At 32.1% G+C, this 27,121-nt stretch overlaps 1 protein-coding gene across 35 annotated transcripts; it reads left to right on the top strand.

Moving 5' to 3' along the window:
• The first annotated feature begins 854 nt into the window (after window positions 1-854).
• LOC117932752 (putative disease resistance protein RGA4) lies at window positions 855-25,206 on the top strand. 35 transcript variants are annotated; one of them, XM_034854070.1, is made up of 23 exons: window positions 857-2,700; window positions 2,830-4,682; window positions 5,836-5,892; window positions 6,989-7,042; window positions 7,304-7,357; window positions 7,608-7,661; window positions 7,923-7,976; window positions 8,122-8,172; window positions 8,949-9,002; window positions 10,556-10,645; window positions 11,138-11,188; window positions 11,397-11,450; window positions 11,927-11,980; window positions 20,744-20,797; window positions 21,866-21,919; window positions 22,126-22,179; window positions 22,392-22,445; window positions 22,652-22,705; window positions 22,920-22,973; window positions 23,180-23,233; window positions 23,448-23,501; window positions 23,719-23,766; window positions 24,933-25,206. In XM_034854070.1, the coding sequence occupies exons 1-22, from the start codon at window positions 1,274-1,276 to the stop codon at window positions 23,760-23,762; spliced, it is 4,383 nt and encodes a 1,460-aa protein (XP_034709961.1). In that variant the 5' UTR covers window positions 857-1,273; the 3' UTR covers window positions 23,763-23,766; window positions 24,933-25,206. The 35 variants fall into 35 exon arrangements, with proteins under 35 accessions (XP_034709972.1, XP_034709973.1, XP_034709950.1 ...); XM_034854047.1 differs by having other exon boundaries at window positions 857-4,682; window positions 22,395-22,445; XM_034854046.1 differs by having other exon boundaries at window positions 857-4,682.
• Window positions 25,207-27,121: the final 1,915 nt, after the last annotated feature.

Genomic DNA, 27,121 nt, shown 5'->3' with positions numbered 1-27,121 from the left:
TATAATATTAAATTTTCTTAAGAATAAGGAAGATTGTTGGAAATATCTCTATAAATATTCTAGGTTGAGGGGAAAAAGTCATGAGATGGAGATAGACTTATAAAGACTAAATGAGATGGATAAAGATGTGAGGGAGAACGAGAGATACCTGATGGAGTGAGGGAGCTCATGATAGATTATGGTTACAAGGAGTAGGGAAACATGAGATGTTTTCGGAACCCAATAGTAGTATTAGTTTTATCCTCTATAATGTTATTTATTGTATAGTGAAAAAATTCTTTCTCATCCGTGGATATAGGCATGTTTGGTTTAACCATGTTAAAACCTTATGCACTGTATGTGTGATTATTTTATCTTAGTATTCTTTATCTAATGTTGTTTGCATTAAAGCTTCTACTAACACAACTAGAAATATACTTTTTTTGGCTTCTATAAAAAAATAAAAATAAAAATACAATCAATCAAGTGATATCATGTTTCATACTTTCATAAATTTCATTGTTCATACTTTAATTTCATTTATTTGTATATTTGTACTTTAATATCATTTGTTTATACCCTTGTTTAATAATCTAAATCTTATATTACATGCTCAAATATTTGAATTTTTTATTCTGTAGATACTACTATGGTACCTTACCTTACCTTACCTTACCTTAACATTTTTCAAAAATTAAGAATAGTAAAAGAATAATATCATAAGAAAAGCTTCATTGTGACATAATTAAATTAGTGGATATACCCCACACGTCATCGAGTGTGGACCACATTTCATTAACAAATGAGGGCTATCGTGTGTTGCACAAACCAAATGGTATTGTTGTAGTATGTGGCTCATATTGGAGAAAAAAAAAAAGGGGCAAATGTCAGAGTGAAGCGGAGTGGAACAGAGCGTAGCGAAGTGTAACCCTAATTTGATACATAGTGAAAATCCTTTTTTCCCTGTTCGCGTGGACGTAGGCAATTAGCTGAACCACGCTAAATTTGCGTGTTCTTCTTTCTCGTTTTTCAATTTTTCGCCATTAATCGTTGCACGGATTCCAACAGGTATCTAGACGGCAAATCATCAGCCATCAGGCATCATCCACTGGTCTTCCACTCTCCTTGCTTTCTTTCCTTTTTCCCCACCGTTTTTATTTTTCAAGCATACTCTACGCATATAACAAAGCATCATCTGTGGATAGTTAGCATCCGAAACTCATCCCTCCATAAACAGTCTCGATTTCCGTCCAACATTTGAATTTCTCTTTAATACGTTGGTTTTGGCCAAATAATGGAAGCGGTTTCTCTTGTAAGGCTTACTTCTTCCATAGCGAGGTTAATACCGCTGCTTGTCAAAGGGATCTTATGGTTACGTGCCTTCAAGGATGACTTGGAAAAACTTTTAAGAACCTCAAGGATAATCCAAGATATCCTTACAAACATGGATGAAGAGCAATTGGACCTGGATGTGATGCAAAACTGGATTAAAGATCTTAAAGATGCAGCTTACGATGCAGAGGACTTGGTGGACAGACTGGCAACCGAAGCTTATCCGAGGCAGCACCAGGTATCACTTCCCCGAGGTATGGATTTCCGCAAAATAAGCAGCCAATTTAACACAAAGAAACTCAACGAAAGGTTTGACCATATTAGAAAAAATGCAAAGTTCATACGATGTGTTGTTCCAACTGAGGGTGGCCGGACTTCCATACCCGTCCCACAGGAAATGTCTACTGATATGACTACTATTGTTGGTAGGGAAGCCGATACGAAGAAAATAGTAGACATGTTGCTAGATAGAAAATACGACACAGAATTTGGCATTCCAGTCATTCGCATAGTTGGGATGACGGGTAAGGGAAAAACAGCTGTTGCTCAACTGGTCTACCTTCACGCTAGGGTAGTGAAACGTTTTAAGGAAAATAGAATATGGGTTTGTGTCACCGTGAATTTTGACCTCTCTAGGATTCTTAGAGATATCATGATGAGGTCTAATCCTAACATAAACCATACAAATTCATCCCTCAACCAGTTATGTGAGGATTTTCAAAAATTTGTACGTGGAAAATGTTTTTTACTCGTTCTAGATGATGTCTGGACTGATAATGATGAGGAATGGAAGAGGCTTCTATATCTCCTACGGGAAGGGGCAAAGCAGAGTAGAGTTCTGGCCACCAGTCAAAAGACTGAAGTTTGCCATGTTCAGTACATGCAAATTACTCACAACTTGAACTTTTTGTCGTACGACGACTGCTGGTCTTTGTTTCAACGAACTGCATTTGGACAAGACGATTGTCCATCCCAACTAGTCGAATCTGGAACCAGAATCGTCCGCAAGTGTCAGAATTTGCCTTTGGCAGTAAAGGCAATGGCAAGCTTTCTGGGCCGCAATCTTGATCCAAAAAAATGGCGAAGAATCTCAGAACTTGACATATGGGAAGCTGAGAAGGGGGAGTCCAAATCTACCAGCCCCAGCATTTTCCCTGCGATGAAAGTGAGTTATAATCATCTCCCTTCTCATTTAAAGCCACTGTTTTGCTACTGTTCCATATTTCCCAAGGGGTATTCATTCGATAAGAAGGAATTGGTTCAATTATGGATAGCGGAAGATTTAATCCAGTTCCAAGGACAAAAAAGGATAGAGGAGATTGCAGGTGAATATTTCAATGAGTTGCTAACCAGGTCCTTCTTTCAAAGTCCAGACGTAGACAGGAAAAGGTATTGGATGCACGATCTCTTCCATAATCTGGCACAATCAATTTCTGGTCCCTATTATTGCCTAGTGAAGGAGGATAACACGCAATATGATTTCTCTGAACAAACTCATCATGTGTCATTGATGTGTAGAAATGTGGAGAAACCTGTCCTGGATGTGATTGATAAATCAAAGAAAGTGCGCACACTTCTACTCCCCAGCAATTATTTGACAGATTTTGGCCAAGCTCTAGATAAAAGGTTTGGCAGAATGAAATACATCCGTGTGTTGGATCTGAGTTCAAGTACAATCCTTGCTGTGCCAAATTCAATCCAAGAGTTGAAGCTGTTGCGCTATCTCAACCTCTCCAAAACTGAAATCAGAAGTCTCCCCGCCTTCCTCTGCAAACTCCATAATCTGCAAACCCTACTACTGTTAGGGTGTGTTTTTCTTTCAAAATTGCCCAAGAACATTGCCAAGCTAATAAACTTGAGACATCTTGAACTAGATGAAGTGTTCTGGCACAAAACCACAAAGTTGCCACCAAGAATTGGGAGCTTAACCAGTCTGCAGAACTTGCATGCATTTCCAGTTAGGTGCGGCGATGGATATGGGATTAAAGAACTGAAGGGCATGGCAAAGCTTACGGGATCATTGCGTATTTCAAACCTTGAGAATGCAGTGAAAGCAGGTGAGGCAAAATTGAATGAAAAAGAAAGCCTTGATAAACTTGTGTTGGAATGGAGCAGCCGAATTGCTCCCCCACTAGATGAAGCAGCAGAAGTGAAGGTGCTTGAAGATTTACGGCCTCACTCAGACCTCAAAGAGCTCCACATTTCTAATTTTTGGGGTACCACATTTCCACTTTGGATGACAGACGGGCAGCTCCAAAATCTGGTAACTGTTTCCTTGAAATATTGTGAAAGATGTAAAGCCCTTTCACTCGGTGCGCTACCCCACCTTCAAAAACTCAACATTAAAGGGATGCAGGAGTTGCAGGAACTAAAGCAATCAGGGGAGTACCCGTCCCTGGCTTCCTTAAAGATCAGTAATTGCCCCAAGTTGACAAAGTTGCCATCCCACTTTCGTAAGCTAGAAGATGTGAAGATCAAAGGTTGCAACTCTCTCAAGGTCCTTGCCGTAACCCCATTTCTGAAAGTCCTAGTACTTGTCGACAATATTGTTCTGGAAGATTTGAATGAAGCGAATTGTTCCTTCTCTAGTCTCTTGGAATTGAAGATTTATGGTTGCCCAAAGCTGGAGACCTTACCACAAACATTCACACCAAAGAAGGTAGAGATTGGTGGCTGCAAGTTACTGAGAGCTCTCCCAGCCCCAGAGTCCTGCCAACAACTTCAGCACTTACTTCTGGACGAATGTGAGGATGGAACACTAGTGGGCACAATCCCAAAGACCAGTTCTCTAAACTCTTTGGTCATTTCAAACATCTCAAAAGCAGTCTCTTTCCCAAAGTGGCCTCATCTTCCTGGTCTCAAGGCTTTGCACATCCTTCATTGCAAAGATCTAGTTTATTTTTCCCAAGAAGCATCACCATTCCCAAGTTTGACCTCCCTTAAATTTCTGTCCATCCGATGGTGCTCCCAACTTGTAACATTGCCTGATAAAGGGCTCCCCAAATCCCTAGAATGTTTGAGTCTTGCTTCCTGCCACAATCTCCAGTCCCTTGGTCCTGATGATGCGTTGAAGAGCCTCACCTCCCTCAAGGATCTTTACATCAAGGACTGCCCCAAACTCTCCTCATTACCGGAGGAGGGTGTTTCTATTTCCCTTCAACATTTGGTAATTCAAGGATGTCCCATACTAGTGGAGCGCTGCACAGAGGATGATGGAGGAGGACCAGATTGGGGAAAGATCAAGGACATAACTGACCGAGAGATTGGTTCCACTGAAGTATCGTCATCCCTCGATTTGTCAAACCAAATTCAAGATCACCCAAAAGCATCTTCAACTCGTTGGCATCATCCTTTTGTGAAGTACTGGAAAGGTTAGTATTTGCTATATCCCCGTGGAATTTCATTACTATGAGTAGCATAATTTTCTAGCTCCTTGTCCATCCATTTGGAGATAATGTTTTTCTTTTTTGTCTGTGTGCCCAAACTATAAAAACTGAAAATCATAGGGTCAATTGTGAAATCATCTTCAGATGGTAAGAACTATCAAATCTAAAATGGTTCTAACATTGGAAGTTCGGCTGAAAATATTGTGTGATCTGAATTCATTTCGTTTATAGTGACTTTCCTTCCTCAATGATAAACTTCTAGCTACCATTTCATCAGCCTAAAATTTACCAAGATTTTATAATAAAAATGAAGACTTCTCTTCCGTGTGACAGTTAAATCTTGTCAGAAATTAAAAAATATATATATATATATATCTTTGATTGCTGCTATTTTTTAAGTGAAGCATCCTTCCAAAGAACATGAATTACACTTCTTTTTCCCTTGGTTTTATTACCTCTATTGTGCAGAGCAACTAGAAATCTTCAGGGAAATCATAACAACTGCAGAATTTACATGGTTTTCATGCAACAAGAAAGTAAAATGTCCATTTTTTTTTTTCTGTCTTTTTCTTTTGACATGCTTGTGCATTTGGGTAGAAAATGAAGATTCATAATGTTTGCAGCAGGAACTTCTGACAGGAATGAGACACTATGAAAATCAAATTTCTTTTGTTCTTGTAGAAATGTATTTAAATAGAAAGTGAAGACATAATAGTTGCAGGAGCAAATTGTGAAGGGAAGGAATCAGCAGAACAATCAAGCTTAGCAAAGTACCGTGGTGCTTCGTGACCTCAATTATTGATATTTCTTTTAGACATGTTTTTGGCAAAACCAAAGATGACAACTGTAGTTCGTAAGAAGATATATCAAGTTTATAGAAGAGGCTTAGTGCTCATCAATAGAACTATACTTCATAGATGATAACTATTGAACTTTTTTCTTATTCATGTGTGTGGGTAGAAATTGAAAATTCACATCATCTCTAGGGCAAAATTTTAAAAGTGAAGAGACAGAAAAACCATCAAGGATAACAGTGTTCAACAAGTGCTTAGCAATACAATAGCTGTATTTCACAGACGACCATTAATTTTTGTTTTAAACATTTTGGGTAAGAACCAAAGATTCATATTTTTTGCAGGAGGAACTTCTAAAGGCAAGGAACATGCAGAACCATCAAATTTAGCTGAAGAACATCGTAAGTTCATAGAATAATAGCAGTTAATAGTTTAATTATATTTTGCCTCATTCTTTGGATATGCATTAGGCTGGAAAATCCATATTCATAATTGCTAGATTTGCAACAATGCTACTTCTCTAGGAAATAGCCCAAGATTATGTTTTGCCAAGGGACAGTATTAGCCTTAACATTTAATGTGCTAGGGATTTGATGTTGATCTTAGAAGTAAAACCATGCTTGTATTGACTTGAGCTTTGGTGTTCGTTGTGCAAAAACTTATAGATCTATGAAAATATCCAAATATGATACAGAAGAAGAATGACAGAAAAACAAGTCCACAAAAAAACAAAAATTTATGTGATTCAATATTGTGCCTACATCCACAAAATTTATAGATAAACCATTATTATATTTTTCTTTTCATCCAAGACAAAAAAAAAAAAAAAAAAAAAAAAATTATTATCATTCAGACTTACAAAGCACAGCGAGTGTTCTACAATACAAAAAACACTAGTTGTTGGATTAATCTATTTTCATGGAGATATGAATTTGATTTTAAAATGAATATTCATAACGTTCATAGGAGGAATTTCAAAGGGGAAGGAGCCAAAGAAACTATCAATTTTAGTACAACATAGTGAGTACAGTTTCTTATCATAAGAGTAGTTAATGAATGAACTATTGTTATGTTTTTCTTTTAATCATATCTTCAGATAGAGAGAGAAAATTATCAATAAGATTTGAGTAACATAGTGAGTGCTCTAAAATACAAAAAACAATAGTTGATTGATTGATGTATTTTCATCGACATATGCATTTTATTTTAAAGTGATTATTCATAATTTTTATTGAGGGAACTTTAAAGGGAGAAAGTCTAAGAAACCATCAATTTTAGTACAACACAAGGAGTTCTCATTTTTATAATAGAAGTATTTCATAGATGAGACATTGTTATGTTTTTCTTTTTCTATTGTCTTTAGATAGAAAAAGAAGATTATTATTAAGAAAGAGCATAGTGTGTGCTATATAATAGAAATAACAATAGTTGATAGTTTGATCTATTTTCATTGAGATTTGAATTTGATTTGAAAGTGGATATTCATAATATTTATAGGAGGAACTTCAAAGGGGAAGGAACCCGAGACACCATCAATTTTAGTACAACACGGTGAGTGTTTATTGTTATAATAAGAGTGGTTCTATACAATAGTTGATATAAAAAGAAGATTATTATTATGAAAGAGCATAGTGTGTGTTATACAATAGAAAGACCATCAATTTTCGATTGTCTTTCGATAGAAAAAGAAGATTATTATTAAGAAAGAGCATAGTGTGTGCTATACAATAGAAATAACAATAGTTGATAGTTTGATCTATTTTCACTGAGATTTGAATTTGATTTGAAAGTGGATATTCATAATATTTACAGCAAGAACTTCAATGGGGAAGGAACCTGAGACACCATCAATTTTAGTACAACAAGGTGAGTGTTCATTGTTATAATAAGGGTGGTTTTATGTAATAGTTGATATAAAAAGAAGATTATTATTAAGAAAGAGCATAGTGTGTGTTATACAATAGAAAGACCATCAATTTTCGATTGTCTTTAGATAGAAAAAAAAATTATTATTATGAAAGAGTATAGTGTGTGCTATACAATTGAAATAACAATAGTTGATAGTTTGATTGAGATTTGAATTTGATTTGAAAGTGGATATTCATAATATTTACAGGAGGAACATCAAAGGGGAAGGAACCCGAGACACCATCAATTTTAGTACAACACGGTGAGTGCTCATTGTTATAATAAGAGTAGTTCTATACAATAGTTGATATAAAAAGAAGATTATTATTAAGAAAGAGCATAGTGTGTGTTATACAATAAAAAGACCATCAATTTTCGATTGTCTTTGGATACAAAAAGAAGATTATTATTAAGAAAGAGCATAGTGTGTGCTATACAATAGAAATAACAATAGTTGATAGTTTGATCTATTTTGATTGAGATTTGAATTTGATTTGAAAGTGGATATTCATAATATTTACAGGAGGAACTTCAAAGGGGAAGGAACCCAAGACACCATCAATTTTAGTACAACACGGTGAGTGCTCATTGTTATAATTAGAGTACGTAGTTCATGGATGAGTCTTTCTAATGGTTTTTCTTTTAGTTCTATCTTTAGATATAAATCAAAATTCATTGAGATATACATTAAATTTTAAAGTGAATTTTCCTAATGTTTGTAGGGCAAACTTTAAATGAGGAGCTAGAAAAAGCATCAATTTTAGTAAAAAATGGTGAGTGCTCATTGATATAATAAGAGTAGTTCATAGGTGAACCACTATTGTATTTTTCTTTTTAAGACTCTCTTTAGATATAAAGAGAGGATTATCATGAACATTTGCAAATTATAAAAGGTATTATGTAATAGAAATAACAATAGTTGGTGGATTGATATATTTTTCACTAAGATATGAGTATTATTTTAAAATTAATATTCATAATGTGTATAGGAAGAACTTCAAAGGGGAAGGAGCTAGAAAAACCATAAATATTATTACAATACAATGAGTGCTCATCATTATAATAAGTGTAGTTCATAGATTCTCCATTATTATGTTTTTCTTTTATGATTGTATTTGATAGAGAGAATCATGAAGACTTGCAAATTATAATGAGTGTTATACAACAGAAATAACACAATCAATGTTATATGATATAAAAAATAATAGTTAATAGTTGATTTATTTTCATTGAGATATGCATTTGATTTTAAAGTGAATATTGTACGTTTATAAGAGGAACTTCAAAGGGGAAGGAGCAAGTGAAACCATCAATTTTAGTACAATAGAATGAGTGTTCATCTTGATAATAAGAATAGTTTATAGATTGATCTTTTTTTATGTTTTTCTCCCAATCCTAATCCTATCATTGGATAGAAAAAGAAGATTATTATAAAAAATTCCAAAGCACAATGAGTGCTTTACAATATAAATAATAATAGTTGGCAGATTAATTTTAATTCATTAAGATATGTATTTGATTTTAAAATGAATATTCGTAATCTTTATAGGAGGAACTTCAAAAGAGAAGGAGCTAGAGGAACCATCAATTTTAGTACACAAGAGTGAGTGCTTCTTGTGATAATAAGAATAGCTTATAGATAAGTTATTATTATGTTTTTCTTTTAGTCTTATTTGTGGATAGAAAATGAAGAATATTATCATCAAGAATTGTAGAGCAAAGTGATACAAATAACAATAGTTAACAGATTGATTTGTTATCAATGAGATAACACTTGATTTTAAAGTTAATATTCATAATGTTTATAAGAGGAACTTCAAGGGGACAGGAGCTAGAGAAACGATCAATTTTAGTACAACATAGTGAGTGACCATTTTTAATAAGAGTAGTTCATGAATGATTATTTTTTCTTTTAATTTTTTTATTTTAGTTTTATATATCTTTGGATATAGAAAGAGAAGATTATCGTCAAAATATTTAGAGCATAGTGAGTGCTTTATAATCAAAAGAACAATAGTTTGTAGAATATATATTTTCATTGAGATATGCATGTAATTTTAAACTTAAAATATTCATAATATATACAAGGGGAACTTGAAAGGGGAAGGAGTTAGAGAAACCATCAATTTTTGTAAAACAAGGTGAATACTCATTGTTATAGTAAGAATAGTTAATAGACAAGTTATTTTAGTCCTATATTTAGATAGAAAGAGAAAATTATCATCAAGCTTCATACAACATAGTGAGTGATCTACAATGAAAATATAGTTGATAGATTGATCTATTTTCATTTAGATATGCATTTGATGTTTAAAGTGAATATTCATAATGTTTATAAGACAAACTTTAATGAAGGAGCCAGAAAAACCATCAATTTAAGTATGTCATAGTGAGTGCACATTATTATAATAAAAATAACTTATAGAGGAGTCATTGTTATGGTTTTCTCATAGTCCTATCTTGGAAAAGAAAGAGAACATAATCATCAATATTTGTAAAGCATAATAATGATTTAGAATACAAATAACACTAGTTAATATATTAATTTATTTTCATTAAGATATGCACTTGATGTTAAAGTGAATATTCAGAATGCTTAGAAAAAGAACTCCAATGAAAAAGAAGCTAAAGAAACAATCAATTTTAATATAACACAGTGAGTGCTCCTTGTTATAATTAAAGTAGTTCATAGTCAAGCCACTTTTATGTTTTTTCCTGAGTCCACTCTTTTGATGTAGAAAGAGAAAATTATCATAAGGATCTATAAAGCACTTATCATCAACATTTCTAGAACACATTGAGTCCTCTACAATACAAACAACAATAGTTTATATATTGATATATTTTCATTTAGATATGCATGTGATTTTAAAATGAATATTCATAATGTTTATAAGAGGAATTTCAAAAAGGAAGGAGAATGAAAACTATCAAATTTAATACAACATAGTGAGTGCTCATTGTTAAAATAAGAATATGTCATAGACATACCATTATCATGTTTTTCTTTCAATACTACTTAGAAAGAAAAGATTATCACTAAGATTTGCATGGCATAGTGTTATACAATACTAATAATTATAATAGTTGATATATTGATCTATTACTATCGAGATATGCATTTTATTTTAAAGAGAATATTCATAATGTTTGCAGGAGAACATTCAAAGGGGAAGCAGAAAGGAAAACCAAGAGAAATATCAAACAAGAAAGAGGAAGAAAAACCACCAATTTTGGTACAACATGGTGAGTGCTCAATGTAATAATAAGAATAATTCATAAATAACTCATTGTTATGCTTTTTTTAAGATTAGTTGATTAAAAGGGATGAAAAGATCTCAAATTTGTAAAACCAACCTCTCCCATTTTTGAACTTGAAGAGTAACCCTTTTTTTATATAAATACCCTTCAATATTTCGATTAGTTACATGTGTGTTTTAAAAGAAAAGATTATTTTAGCAAGGAAAAAAAAATGAGGACATTCTTGTCCAAAATGGGTATTTTTCTATGTGAAAAAAGTGGAAGGTTAAATTTGCAATTTCATGTTGATTTTGTCACTTTTAATCAGTTATCCTTTTCTTTTAGTCTTGTCCTTAGAAAGAAAGAGAAGATTATCATTAAGATTTGTAGAACATAGTGAGTGATCTAAAATAGAAATAATAATCATTGATAGATTGATCTATTTTCTTTTAGATATGCATTTGATTTTAAAGTTAATGTTCGTAATATTTACAATAGGAACTTCAAAGGGGAAGGAGACAAAGAAGCCATCAAATTTAGTACAACAGAGTGAGTGCTCATTGTTATTATAAGAGTAGTTCATAGATGAGATATTGTTATGGTTCTCTTTCAATCCATGATAAAAATAGAGGATTATCATCAAGATTTCAAAAGCACAATGAGTGCTCTACACTACAAATAACAATATTTGGTAGATTGATCTATTTTCATTGAGATTTATATTTGATTTTAATGTGAATATTCATAATGTTTACAGGAAGAACTTCAAAGGGGAAGGAACAAGAGACCCCATCAATGTTATTACAACAAAGTGAGTGTCGATTGTGATAATAAGAATAGTTTATAGATTGATCTTTTGTTATGTTTTTCTTTTAATCTTGTCTTTGGATAGAAAGAGAAAATTGTTATTAAAATTTGCAAAGCACAATGAGTTCTCTACAATGCAAATAACAATAGTTAGCAGATCTATTTTCATTGAGATATGTATTTGATTTTAAAGTGAATATTCATAATGTTTATTGGAGGAACTTCAAAGGGGAAGGAGCTAGAGAAACCATCAATTTTAGTACACAAGTGAATTTTCTTATGATAATAAGAATGGTTTATAAATGAGCCATTGTAATGTTTTTCTTTGATTCCTATCTTTGGATAGAAAGAGAATATTATCATTAAGATTTGTGGAGTACAGTGAGTGTTATATAATACAAATAACAATAGTTGGTAGATTGAATTTTTTTTCCTTGAGATATGCACTTGATTTGAAGTTAATATTCATAATGTTTACAGGAGGAACTTCAAAGGGGGAGAAAATAAAGAAACAATCAATTTCAGTACAACATGGTGAGTTTTCATTGTTATAATAAGAGTAGTTCATGAATGAGTCATTTTTTTGTTTTTCTTTTAGATTTGTCTTTGGATATAATATATATATATATTATTTTCAAATTTTGTAGAGTACATTGAGTGTTTTTCAATCTAAAGAACAATAGTTTAAAGAAGATTTATTTTCATTAAGATATGCAAATGATTTTAAACTGAATATTCTATAGGGAATGTAGGATTACTCTGATCCTTATCTCAGAATCTAGTTAAGTGTATATAATGACTTTCTAGGCCATTTAGATTCTACCAACGAAAGAAAAAAACAAACAAAAATGCACACACACACACACACACACACACACACACACATATATATATATATATGATCTAGATCTTTAAATAAAAAACCTTATCAATGATTTCAATATTCCCCAAATCATTTCCTTTCAACGAAGAACGATGCCAAAGTTATTAGAGATCTCATAAACCTACAATCTTTCACTAGATGACTCTCCCTTGACGTTAGGCACTAAATAATGGAAGTTTGGAGGGCGAAGACTAGGGCTCTATCTCTAGAATATAGAGAATGAATAAAAGAACTTAAAACCCTAACCCTTAAGGAGGTATACATAAGGTTCATACTAGATTTAAGTGATGTAAGCCAATCATGGGTTTAGTTCACATAATCTAGCCCAAAAAGTGTTATGATTGATTAATTAACCCAACGGAGCTACCTAATTAATTAATTAGCCTACTCTAGAGATACCGTTCACTAACCCTTGAGCAATCGTGCATAATTACCAAAATGGCCTTATGCATATAAGTTAACTAAAAGTTGATCCAACCCTTATAAACCATATCATCAAGGTATATGAGCTTGAACGGGGACCACTGGGACCCATAGGACAATATTAGCTCCCTTAAAATCCAATTCTAAAGTTCACTTAACATCCCACTATAGAGAGTCAAGTGCACTTTGGTACCCTATGTAAATAACAATAAGACCAAATGCTCAAGTTCGTGACCTGTTATTCATTGTATACACTCTCTCCATGAATTGGTATTTGTAATCTAATGAAGTGAAAGTTATCACCTCAAGATTACTTCTTCCATCTTTGAGTTCAAAATCCTCTTATAATATGATCAATTTACATATCTTAGCTCACTAAAAGCAAAGGTCAAGTTCCATTTAAGGAACTATTTTTACCATAATTTACTCGAACACACATCCTTAGGATCATCCAAATGACACACTATCTCAATCCCATGAGATATCATAGTGTCTCTTTTGAGAATATCTATTGCTATTGACTTCCATCAACATTAACTCAATCCATAGGAAATATATGAACACTTCAAGATCTCACTCATAAGTCAAACCTACTACTAACTTTGGCATAAGCTCATCTCAGTATTCTCTCAAGGTTGAGAGAAAATACAACATAATACTTTAGTGAAGTCATAACTACCTAATAGCCTTATGTTGTGACTTACCATAAGTCTCATCCCTCCAATTAGAAAGTCGTGCACTACAGCCTTAAATGGGTTGCCTAAGTCCACGAATTGGTGGTGAACAAATCATCTACTTGTAAGGAACTTATGACTTAGATCTTCCACCCAACTTCTAATACACCTAAGTCATATAACTAAAAGACATACAAGTTTGAATGCTTATAGGGTACAATGCATGGAACAAGGATAGATTAAAGTTAATTAAAATTTTATTTAATAAATAATAAACTTTGAATTTGTCACATCATGTCATGTATTTTAGGGCTCTATGGTAACAAACTCCCACTAGCTCTAAAAACATCATGCTACTAAAGCTAACAAGGTGCACATCTAACAACTATGTTATCCTTGTGACCATCAAAGACTCTTCCTATCAATGTCTCAATGAATGGATCCACCAGGTTCTTTGTAAAAGGTATCTTTTCTACCACTACATTACCCTTTGGAACTATCTCACGAATCAAGTGGCACTTCTTCTCAATGTGTTTACCTTTGCGATGGTTTCTTATTTCTCTGGACAGTGCTACAACTCCATTGTTCACACAAAATAGTATCGTGGCTATACGACCCACAAGTTCCATAAGGAACTTCTTAAGACAAACAACTTCCTTTGCTACTTCAAAAGCTGCAATGTACTTGGCTTCCCTAATGAAGTCAGAATTACAAGATTGCTTCACACTTCTCTAACTAATAGTTGCACCACCAAAATTAAATACAAAACTAGAGGTAGACTAATGAGAATCCGTATCAGATTGGAAGTTCATATTTGTGTTCCCTTTGGTTACTAACTTATCACTTTGAAACACAAACATATAATCCCTCATTCTCCTAAGAAACTTGAGTATATGTTTGATAGTTATCTAATGTTTTAGTCTTAGATTTGACTAGTATCCACTCACCATGCCTATCATAAAGCAAATATTCAATGCATAGCATCACATACATAAGGCATGGTGTATTGCCTACATGCACTATTTCTCCTCTGGTGTCTTTGGACACTGATCTTGGGAAGAAGGAACTCCATGACTGAAGGGTAGCAAACCTTTTTTGGAATTCGACATCACATACTTGACTAAAAGCTTGTCAATGTAAGACCTTAATCCCAAGAATATACTATACTTCTCTCAAATCTTTCATTTGGAACTAAGTAGATAACAAGATCTAGACTGATGAAACAATAACCTTTCATCATTACCAATGAGTAGAATTCCATTTATGTACTAGATCATGAAGACCACCATGCTTCCTTACACCTTCTTATACACATAGGGTTCATCATCATTTTGGTCAAAGTCAATGGTCTTGATTGCCTGATTGAAATGTTTGTTCCATGAAAGAGATGCTTAACTTAACCCATAAATGGATTTATGCCACTTGCATACCATATGCTCTTGGCCCATTTCTATGAAACTATTTGGTTGCATCATACGGATGGTCTCATCAAGATTACCTTTCAAGAATGTAGCCTTAACATCCATTTACAATATCGCATAGTTGAGGTGTGTCGTAATGTGTAAGAGTATTTTGATGGACTTAAGCATGGCTATCGGCAAGGAGGTTTCCACATAGTTGAAACCAAGTTTCTAATTATAACCCTTCACTAAAAGCCTAGCCTTATAATTCTCAACCTTTCTATCTACTTTTCTCTTTCTCGTGTCGTCCTACTTGCATCTTATAAGTTTGATCCCTTCAGATGCTTCTACTAGTTCCCAAACTTGGTTAGAATACATGAATTTTAAATCCACCTCCATAGCCTTTTACCAAAGATGTGTATCCACATCAATCATTGCTTTGTCATAATTTGTGAGATCAACCTCATGTTCTTTTGGAATAGCCTTGAAAGACTCCTAAATACATTAATTGGTTTGGTTATATAATAACCCTTCTATTATGACGAGGTACTGGTGAACTAGAAACAGGATTGGTTGGTAATGGATCTATAGTTTCTTGTGCTATTATGGGAATCTCATATAGTGTTCTTAAACCGACCTCACTCCCCATCTTTTTACTCATCACATGGTCGTCTTCCAAAAATCTGGCTTTTATATAGAAATATGTCTGATTCATGCTAGGTATTTTTCTCTTGAGTGAAACATGATGATTTTCAACAATAGGCTAAACAAAAATAGGAGTGATATGAAAAAGATTGTCAACTAATGGGCTTGAGCAAATAAGTGAATAATTCTTTCTAATAAAAACACTTTCATTGAAATAAAATGAATAAATGATTTATTTAAACTAGAAATTAAAATCAAGTTCTTTTTGGACTCAGGTATACAAAGGCAATCTTTGAGTTCTAGATGATTGTTATTCTCTAATATTAGGGTAATGTCTCCCACTTCTTGCACAACTATCCTACCAATAGATGACAGAGTTTGGTATATCTCTCATTCATTCAACCTTTTTCTTAGTTGAAACCCTTGTAAAGAATTACAAATATGGTCAATGGCCTCGGAATCTATCCACCATAAACTGGTGTAATCCACCACTAAATATGATTCAACTAAAATTGAATCAAACATACCTTCTGATTTGTTTAGGAATATAGGACATTCCTTCTTCCAATGGCCCTTCTTGCTATAAAGGAAACACTTGCCCTTTCCCTTGCTTTTGCATTTCCCAACCTTGGCCTTTCCTTGCTTGGTTTTCTTGAAATTATTACTCTTCTTCTTATTATGAGAAGAATCTAAAGAATTTTTCCCTGCCATGTGAACACCTCTAACATCCTTGAGAATCCTCTCAACCATTTAGACTTCCCTTATCAGTTAAGGCTAGCTAATCATTAACTTATTCATGTTATCATCGAGCTTAAACTAATTGAAGGAATTTTTTAAGGTCTCTAAGATCATATCGACCAAAGTTTCCCCATCAATCTCAGGTCCAAGGATCTCTATCTCATTAAAGAATGTACATATGAATAATATGATCTCTAATAAGAGTTTCTCCTATTGTCCTAGTGTTCATAATGGATCTTAGAGTTGCTTACCTATCTACCCTGCCCTTAGCACCAAACATCTCATACATGCTCATGAGAATCTCATAGGTAGTTTTGGTGGCCATGTGTTGCCATAGCAATATATTATTAAGAGACCCTAGCATGATAAAATGAGCCTTCTCATTCATGTTTTGTCATTAGGAATGAGCATCTTTCCCATCCTATGTGGAAAGCTCATTGGGAATGGGTGGAGCAAGCAAGTTCCCAAGTTACCTATTTAATTCAAGTGTTCTATTATAAGCACTATGTCCAAGTTTCTTTTCCAATTAACAAAATTTGGTCTAGTAATCTTATTATCATTGAGAATAAGGGTGATAGGGTTATAAGACATTATTCCTATAACAAATAAAACATTCCATGCATTCATGGAGGAAACTAAGCATTCAATGCAAAATGATAATAAATTTATCAAAAATGGAGTGCTCCCAAACTACATATATCTATGCAAGGTATCCTAGTATCACAAGAATTAAGTCTATTTTAGGCAAGTCATGACTCTTATTACTAAGGTAGAGACCTTATTCAATTAATCAACTTGTCTTAAATCTCAAAAGGTTATCTTAAGGCATCTATTAATATACCTTTGTGTTTACCTTAACCCATGCAAGTGGGACCACTTTAGGTGATTCAACTACTTCATGTTTAAGTCAAGTATGTAACCAAGATCCTTGACGTCAATGTTACCAAGTGAAGAGTTTCATCTTTAGGATTGGCCACTCCACTATAAACATATATAGTCTTGTCCTATTAGGATAGTCCATATCCCTTGATTCCTTGTGTCACCTCATCTTTAGGATGGTGATGGACCTAAAATCAAGATGAGCTTGAATGTGGAGGTATCGGGCTTGCCTATAGCCCTATCCCACTTAATATTTTGAGATCAGAGACTTTAGGTAATTTTGGTAACCTTCTTAAAATAAATTATTTATCAAGAGGTTTTCCAAAAACCATTATTTAGTACTTGAATTCAAACTTTTGTGCTAAATAGGAATTGCTCTCATATTCTTTGTCCTTGAACTTTTTGTTCCTAAACATAGCTCTTCTTATCTCAAGGGAGAGTTTGAAGAATTTTGGAAATTTTGGTGCCATCTTCCTTCTCTTAGGGTGTGAGAGCATAGAGGACCACCTTAGTTGTTTTTCTTCTTTTCTCGAGGAAGGAAGGAGAGTAGAGAACCGCCAATAATAGGAAAGTTCCAAAATGAATGGTAATCCTATAATAGCAACATCCAATTCTAAAATAAATAATACTTCGAAAAAATCCTCATAAAAATTTATTTTCCATAAGAAAATCCAAAATTACTATTTTTTGAAAAACTTTTAATTCAATTCCTTATCATATGTAATATAGAATAAAAGCATAAAAGGAAATAAAATAAAAGAGGGAATCCCACGGCCTTAGGGATCTTATTTCTTATTTGGTAACCCAAATATTTGATTTTCAAAATCCAAACATACCAAGATGAATCTATAATAATAATAAGGTTAGTGGCTCTATAAAAGATTGAAAGTACCCCTAAAAAAAACCTAAAAAGGTCATTGAAATCACCTAGAGCACTTGAAGGAAACTTGGAGCACTTGAAGTGCTTCGGGCACTTGATGCAACTTTGAGCGTTGGATGGAAAACTTAAGCCTTCGATGATAGCTCAAGTGCTAATATAGCTGCTCAAGAATTTATAGAATCAAAGGATGGATTTCTTCATCTTTGATCATTGTTTTCTTTGAAAATACTTTTTTCTCTAGTAGGAGAATGTGCAAGAACACCTAGTAATTGTCTAAAATATGTCCATACTCTCCATAGGTTATATAGACTGATAAAAACTAAATTTTTACATCAAAATCCTATACTCCAATAATTTGGAGTTTACAAACCAATCTATGAGTAAAAATGAGATTTTTATATTAAGTAAAAAATCTTATACTCTTTTTGGGGTTTACAACCCATCTAGGAAAAGTAAAACAAATCAATGATTATAATAAAAATAATAACAAATAAAGATTAAAAGATCTCATGCACAAACATTCATCCTTGGGGTCATAAGATAAATAACAAACCTAGCAAAAACAAAAATTAACACAACCTAAAAAGAATCTAACATCCTTTTTCCTAACATAGGGCTCTGATACCAGTTGTAAGGAATGTCAAATTACTCTATTCCTTATTCTAGAATTAGGTTAGGTGCATGTAATGACTTTCTAGGCCATCTAAATCCTAGCAACTAAAGTGAAGACACTTTTTTCTTAACAAAAATGGATCTAGATATTTGAATCAGAAAACCATATAAACCAATGATTTAGATTTTCCTAAATCATTTCCTTTCAGTGAAGAATGATGCCAAAGTTGCCAGAGATCCTATAAACCTGTGACCTTCCAATCAATGACTCTCCCTTGATGCTTGACACCCAAATAATGGAAGTTTGGAAGGTAGAGGCTAAGGCTCTCTCTCTATAATGTAGAGAATGAATCGAAGACCTTAAAACTCTAACTCTTAAGGGGGTATATACAAGGTTCCTACTAGGTTTAAGTGACTTGAGCCCACCGTGGGCTTAGATCACTCAATCTAACCTAAAAAAAGGCCCTAATTGATTAATTAACCCAATAGGACTATTCAATTAATTAATTAGCCTCATCCAGTGATATCGTTCACTAACCCTTATGCAATCTTATGTAATCACCAAAATGCCCTTATGCACATAAGTTAACTAAGAGTGGATCTAATCCTTATAAAATGTGTCATCAAGATATATTAGCTTGAATGGAACCATTGGGACCTATAGGATAGTACTGGCTCACTCAGAATCCAATTATAAAGTTGACTTAACATCCCACTACAAAGAGCCAATTGTAGTTTAATACCCTACGTAAATAACAACGAGACACTAAGTGCTCTAGTCTGTGAGTTACTATTTGTTGTATATAGTCTCCTCATGATTTGGTGTACATAATCTAATGAGGTGAAACCATTCTTAAGTTCCAAATCATTTTATAGTGTGATCAATTGACATATCTTAGTTCACCAAGAGTTAATGTCAAGTTGCACTTAAGGAACTATTGTGACTATAGTTTACCTGAACACACATCCTTAGAATACCTTAAGGGGATTCATTATCTTAATCCCATGATATATCATAGCTAACGGCTTCCATCAATAGTGACCTAATCCATATGGAATATATGTCACTTTAGGATCTCACCCATAGATCAAAGCTACTACTAACTTTGGCACAACAACATAGCAGCTTGGTCAAGTGATGACTACCCGATAGCCTTAAATCATGACTCACCTTAGGTCATGTCTAAGATATAACCATACAAACTAGTGCACACACCATAGGAACCCCGTCTCAATGGCCAATATCAATCATCCCTCCAATTAGAAGGTAGTTCACTATAACCTTAAAAGGGTTGCTTAACTCCACGAATTGGTTGTGAAGAAATCATCTACTAGCAAGGAACCCATGACTTGGATCTTTCACCCAACTCCCAATTCACCCAAATCATGTACAATGCAAGAGATGCAAGCCTAAATGCTCATAAAGTCTAATACATGGAAAAATGATAGATTAAGGTGAAATACGAACTTTATTAAATAAATAATAAACTCAAAATCATGTCATTATTTTAAGGGCTCTATCTTAACATATTCACAATATATATAGGGGGAAATTCAAAGAGGAAAGAGCCAAAGAAACCATCAATTTTGGTACAACATAGTGAGTATTCACTATTATAATAAGAGTAGTTCATAGACAAGTCATTGCTATTTTTTATTTTAGTCCTATCTTTAGATAGAAAGACAAGATTATCATTAAGATTTATAGAACATGGTAAGGTTTCTATAATAAAAAGTGCTATAATAGTTGATAGATTGATCTATTTTTGTTTAGATATACATTTTATTTTCAAAGTGAATATTCATAATGTTTATAGAAGGAATTTCAAAAAGAAATGAGCTAGAAAAAGCATCAATTTTAGTACATAATATTTGATAGATTGATCTATTTTCATTTAGATATGCATTTTATTTTTAAAGTAAATAGATTGATCTATTTTCATTTATATATGCATTTTATTTTTAAAGTAAATAGATTGATCTATTTTCATTTATATATGCATTTGATTTTCAAAGTTAATATTCATAATGTTTGTAGAAGGAATTTCAAATGGGAAGGATATAGAAAAAACATCAATTTTAGTACATTGTATTTGATAGATTGATCTACTTTCATTTAGATATGCATTTGATTTCCAAAGTGAATATTCATAGTGTTTACAAGGGGAACTTCAGAAGGAAAGAAGCTAGAAAAACCATCAATTTTAGTACATCAGAGTGAGTGCACATTGTTATAATAAGCAATAGCTTATAGATGAGCCATTGTTATGTTCTTATCCTAGTCCTATCTTGGGGAAAAAAAAAAGATTATCATTAATATTTGTAAAGCACAATAAGTTTTATACAATACAAATAACAATAGTTGATAGATTGATTTATTTCCATTGAGATATGTATTCGATGTTAAAAGTAAATATTCATAATATTTAAAGCCAAAACATTAAAGAAGAAGGAACTAAATATATAATCAATTGTAGTACAACACAATAAATGCTCATTGTTATAATGAAAGTAGTTCATAGATGAGCCATTTTTATGTTTTTCCTTTAGTCTTCACTCTTGATATGGAAAGAGAAGATTATCATCAAGATTTATAGAGCACTTAGCATCAAGATCTATAGAGCAGATTGAGTACTTTATAATACAAATAACAATAGCTTAGAAATTGATCTATTTTCAATTGGATATGCATGTGATTTTAAAATGAATATTCATAATGTTTACAAAAGGAACTTGAAAGGGGAAAGAACCAGAAAAACCATCAAATTTCGTATAACATAGTGAGTGCTCATTGTTATAATAAGAGCAGTTCATAGACAGACCATTGGTATTTTTTTTGTTCAATCCTTTCTTTAGATTGAAAGAAAATATTATAACTAAGATTTGCATGACATAGCTAGTGTTATTCAATACAAATAAGAATAGTTGATAGATTGATCTATTTCCAGTGAGATATGTTTTTTATTTTAAATACAATGGGAATATAAAAAAGGACATTCAAGAGAAAAGAGTAAGAAAAACTAAGAGGAACTTCAAATAGGAAGGAACAAGAAAAACCACCAATTTTAGTACAACCAGTGAGTGCCCAATGCTATAATAAGAATAGTTCATAAATAACTCATTGTTATGCTTTTCTTTTAGTTTTGTCCTTAGAAAGAGAAGATTATCATCAAGATTTATAGAACATAGTGAGTAATTTAAATTAGAAATATTAATAATTGATAGATTGATTTATTTTCTTTTAGATATGCATTTGATTTTAAAGTTAATATTCACAATTTATAGGAGGAACTTCAAAGGGGAAGGAGCCAGACAAACCATCAAATTTAGTACAACATAGTGAGTGCTTATTGTTGTTATAAGAGTAGTTCATAGATGAGAAATTGGAATGTTTTTCTTTTATTCCTCTATAAAAAGAGAAGATTAGCATCAAGATTTGCAAAGCACAATGAGTGCTCTATGCTACAAATAACAATAGTCGGTAGATTGGCCTATTTTCATTGAGATATGTTTTTGATTTTAAAGTGAATTCATAATGTTTATAGGAGGAACTTCAAAGGGGAAGCAGCCAGAGGAACCATCATTTTTAGTACATCAGAGTGAGTGCTCATTGTTGTGATAAGAATAGTTTATAAATGAACCATTGTTATATTTTTCCTTTAGTTCTATCTTTTTTATCGAAAGAGAATGTTATCAAGATTTGTTGAACATAGTGAGTGATCTAAAATACAAATATTAATAATTGATAGATTGATATATTTTATTCTAGATATTCATTTGATTTTAAAGTTAATATTCCTAATATTTACAGGAGGAACTTCAAAGAGGAAGGAGCTAGGCAAACCATCAATTTTAGTACAACATAGTAAGTACTCATCGTTGTTATAAGTGTACTTCATAGATGAGAAATTGTTAAGCTTTTCTTTTAATCCTCAATAAAAAGATAAGATTGTCATCAAGATTTGCAAAGCACAATGAGTGCTCTGCACTACAAATAACAATAGTTGATAGATTGATCTATTTTCATTGAGGTATGTATTTGATTTTAAAGTGAATTCATAATGTTTATAGGAGGAACTTCAAAGGGGAAGCAGCCAGAGGAACCATCATTTTTAGTACATCAGAGTGAGTGCTCATTGTTGTGATAAGAATAGTTTATAAATGAACCATTGTTATATTTTTCCTTTAGTTCTATCTTTTTATCGAAAGAGAATATTATCATCAAGATTTGTTGAACATAGTGAGTGATCTAAAATACAAATATTAATAATTGATAGATTGATATATTTTATTCTAGATATTCATTTGATTTTAAAGTTAATATTCCTAATATTTACAGGAGGAACTTCAAAGAGGAAGGAGCTAGGCAAACCATCAATTTTAGTACAACATAGTAAGTACTCATCGTTGTTATAAGAGTACTTCATAGATGAGAAATTGTTAAGCTTTTCTTTTAATCCTCAATAAAAAGATAAGATTGTCATCAAGATTTGCAAAGCACAATGAGTGCTCTGCACTACAAATAACAATAGTTGATAGATTGATCTATTTTCATTGAGGTATGTATTTGATTTTAAAGTGAATTCATAATGTTTATAGGAGGAACTTCAAAGGGGAAGCAGCCAAAGGAACCATCATTTTTAGTACATCAAAGTGAGTGCTCATTGTTGTAATAAGAATAGTTTATAGATGAACCATTGTTATATTTTTCTTTTAATCCTATCTTTTTATAGAAAGAGAAGATTATCATAAAGATTTGCAGAGCATAGTGAGTATTCTACAATACAAATAACAATAGTTAATAGATTGATTTGTTTTCATAGAGATAAACAGTTGATTTTAAATTGAATATTCGTAATATTTAAGGGAGGAACCTTAAAGGAGAAAGAGCTAGAGAAACCAACAATTTTAGTTCAACATAGTAAGTGCTCATTGTTATAATGAAAGTAGTTCGTAGTTGACTCACTTTTTATGTTTCTCTATCAGTCTTGTCTTTTGATCTAGATATAAAAGATTATCATCAAGATTTGTAGAGCACATTGAGTGCTCTATAGTACAATTAACAGTAGTTTACATATTGATCTATTTTCATTGAGATATGCTTGTGATTTTAAAGTGAATATTCATAATGTTTACAGGAAGAACTTTAGAGGAAAAGGAGCCAGAAAAACCATCGGTATAACATGGTGAGTACACATTGCTATAATAAGAGTAGTTCATAGATGAGCCACTATCATGTGTTTAGATAGAAAGAGAGGACTGTCATGAAGGTTTGCAAATCACAATGAGTGTTATACAATAGAAGTACCAATTGTTGATACATTGATATATTTTCATTGAGATATGCATTTCATTTTGAAATGAATATTTATGACGTTTACAATAGGAACATCAAAGGGGAAGGAACAAGAAAAACCATCAATTTGAGTACAACATAGTTAGTGCTCCTTGTTATAATAAACGTAGTTCATGGATGAGCCATTGTTATGTTTTTTCTTTTGGTTATACCTTTAGATAGAAAGAGTAGAATCCTAATGTTTTCTCTATGATTAATTTAGCAGAACATAGTGTTCTAAAAAGTAGACTATTGACAGTTCATAGATGACAAATTGATCTATTTTGCTATTAGCGATGCATTTCTATAGAAAGTGAAGATGCACAATAGTTGTCCATATAATAATTCTAGTTTATAGATGATAACTATTTTTTTTTTTTTTTTTAGATATGAATGTCATTAGAAAGTGAAGATTTTAAATATTTACTCATGGAGATTCTAAATAGATGATAATTTATAATGTTTGCGAAAGGAAATGATCCAGCAGAACAATCAAGTTTAGCAAAACACTATGCATGATTAATAATATGATTGCTATAGTCTTTCAATTTCTCTTGTAGATAAGCAAAAACGTATTCAAATTTCATGCTGTTACAAACAACATGTTTAGGAATTTAAATTTTGCAACCAAAATATTGTGATGTGTTGATGACAGAAAGTTCCAAGTTTTTGACCACTTGACTAACATACTTTTTATTTACTTATTTATCGTTAATTAGCCCTAGTCATGTTTTGATTGAAGTAGATGATTTTAAGTTGACTGCCTAATATTTTTGGGTAGTCCACAACTGCGTTAAAAACACGTAACATTAAGTTTCAAGTCCTCCTTACATGGTGGTGATGCGACAAAATGGAAGGCAACTGTGGTATAAGGAGGTAAAAGTACAAATTAATTTGTTCTCCACATTGCATTTACAATTTGTCAGTAATGTCCTTATCTTTTAGTTATTTTGGAAGTCCAAAAATTCTTGCTTCATTCACCTTTGTATGAATGTTAAACACTAAATCTCATTGTAGGGTACTGAAGTTGGATGAAGATTCAAGGACAAGGGTTGCATGATGCTTGAAAATAGTGAATAAAAAACAAGTGGTTAGATATGTAGGTACTATTTGGACAACATTGAGTGTGGAGCATTTCTTTTTCCTCCTCATCAAGTGTGTGTTATTTTCATTTGAAGACCTCAAGACCCATGACTTTCTATGGCCTTGGAATACATTTTAGTTCAAGGTATATACAGGGTTTGGTATTTGGTGATAATTATATTATTAGATGTATTTAATTAAGACTTAAGATTACAGTCCAATTTAGCTTATGCCATCAAATAATGATGGATCAAAAATGCATACCAAGTGAGCTAATCTAAGCTAATGATCTACCTAAGAGAATACCTTTCTTTAGGATGTAGAAGAGAAGAACTTCATAGAGTAGCCTCTTGGAGAAGATATGTGGTACTTTTTTTCCAGTTTTCCCATCGTTTTCATGATCAATTTGAAGTTGGTAAACTGGTCGTGCTAAAAAAGTTTGTTTGTACAAGCATGTGATGATGGTTGTAAAGGATCCATCTTGCATTCCTTAGAAGATATATGAAGGACAATGCCACATCAATTTTTGAGATGGCATAGGTCGGTCATTTCTAGAAAGGAGCCTTTGTATTGGATATCATGAAACTAAAAAGAAAACTCAAGGAATTGGCAAAAAAAAAAATCATTTTATTAATAGCGAACTTCTATAGCAAATGTTTGAAAAAATTATTATTCACAAATAATAATAATAATAATAATAATAATAATTGTATGTTGATGGTGAGGTTTGAAGAATTCAAAGATTTTTTTATTTAAACAACCTATCATTTAAAAAAATATATTTTCAGAAAGCAGAATTGCATAAAAAAAAATTAGAAAAATATGGTACTTTTTAAAGTTGTCATTTTGAAATATGGTTTCACATGTAGAATCACCTTTTTCATTTTTCTTTTTTATTTTTTTAAAAAAAAGAAAGAAATATGATTTCTGAATATTAGATATTCCCACTCTCATCTGTTATCCATTTATTTATTTCAAGTTAAAACATCTCTTCAAAATAAGATTTTAGAATGAACATAATTTATAAATTTATACTAAAATAGTATTTTCAAAAAAAATGATTTTAACAAGAAGAATTATAGATAAAATTGTCTTTTCAAAATGGAGTTTTACCATAAACACAATTTACAAATTTGTACGGAATTGTCTTTTTAAAAGATATTTTTAACATGAATATAAATTATAGTCATTTCGAAAATAAATTCATAAATATCACTTTTAGAGCTTTTATTTTTTAGAAACACATGTAATAATGTAAAAAAAAATAAAAAAACAAAACAAAACCAAGAATTCAAAGGCAAGATTAGAGAAAATTTTGGTAAATCTTTGTTAACTCGTTATGATGATTACATGAGTATAAATACAAGAATTTCATTTCTACTTAAAATTATAAAATGAAAAAATGCCATTGATATTAATTAGCCATTGTCTCCTCAACTTTGTCGATTTTACAAAATCATTGGGTTTATTGAAGAAATTTGCATCATGATTCTAGGAAAGAAATGTTAGTTGTCATTATCTAGAGATTGGCTCCATGATTCTAAAGATTGTAGAGATTGCTCCATGATGTAGAGATTCAATACCATGAGTCAATGTTTTGCCTGATGTGTGTCCTTAACATCTCCTTACCAGTGAAATGAGTTTAAGTCCCAACTTTCTACAACAAGTAACTAAGGCTGCCTTAATAAAGGTTTAGTGAGAATGTTACCAAATATATTAGCTGAAGGCACAAATCAAGTGACAAGGGCTCCAACAGTTACCTTTTCATGAACAAAGTGATGGTCCAATTTTAATGTGATTATGAAAAACATGATTGATGGACATATGAAAATCACTGGTATTGCCACAAAGTGATTGTGTGAGATTTCAAAAAGAAATATTGATGTCATGAACTAAGAAAGAAAGCCAATTGAGTTTTGTAGTGGATGTCACATAGCTATATTGAACTTTCAAACATAACCAAGAAAGACTATGTTGTTTCTTATATGACCATTTGGACCCCTTTTTTTCATGTGTATTATCCCTTTGATTGCGAGACTTATTTTTATTGTGAAAAACTAATTTTTAAAAAGATGGAATCACCACTTATTTTATTTATTTTAAAAGGGGAAAATAAAATAAAA

This window comes from Vitis riparia, chromosome 15 (genome assembly GCF_004353265.1).
Source record: "Vitis riparia cultivar Riparia Gloire de Montpellier isolate 1030 chromosome 15, EGFV_Vit.rip_1.0, whole genome shotgun sequence".
Lineage (NCBI taxonomy): Eukaryota > Viridiplantae > Streptophyta > Magnoliopsida > Vitales > Vitaceae > Vitis > Vitis riparia.
This window is presented reverse-complemented; position numbering and strand designations above follow the sequence as displayed.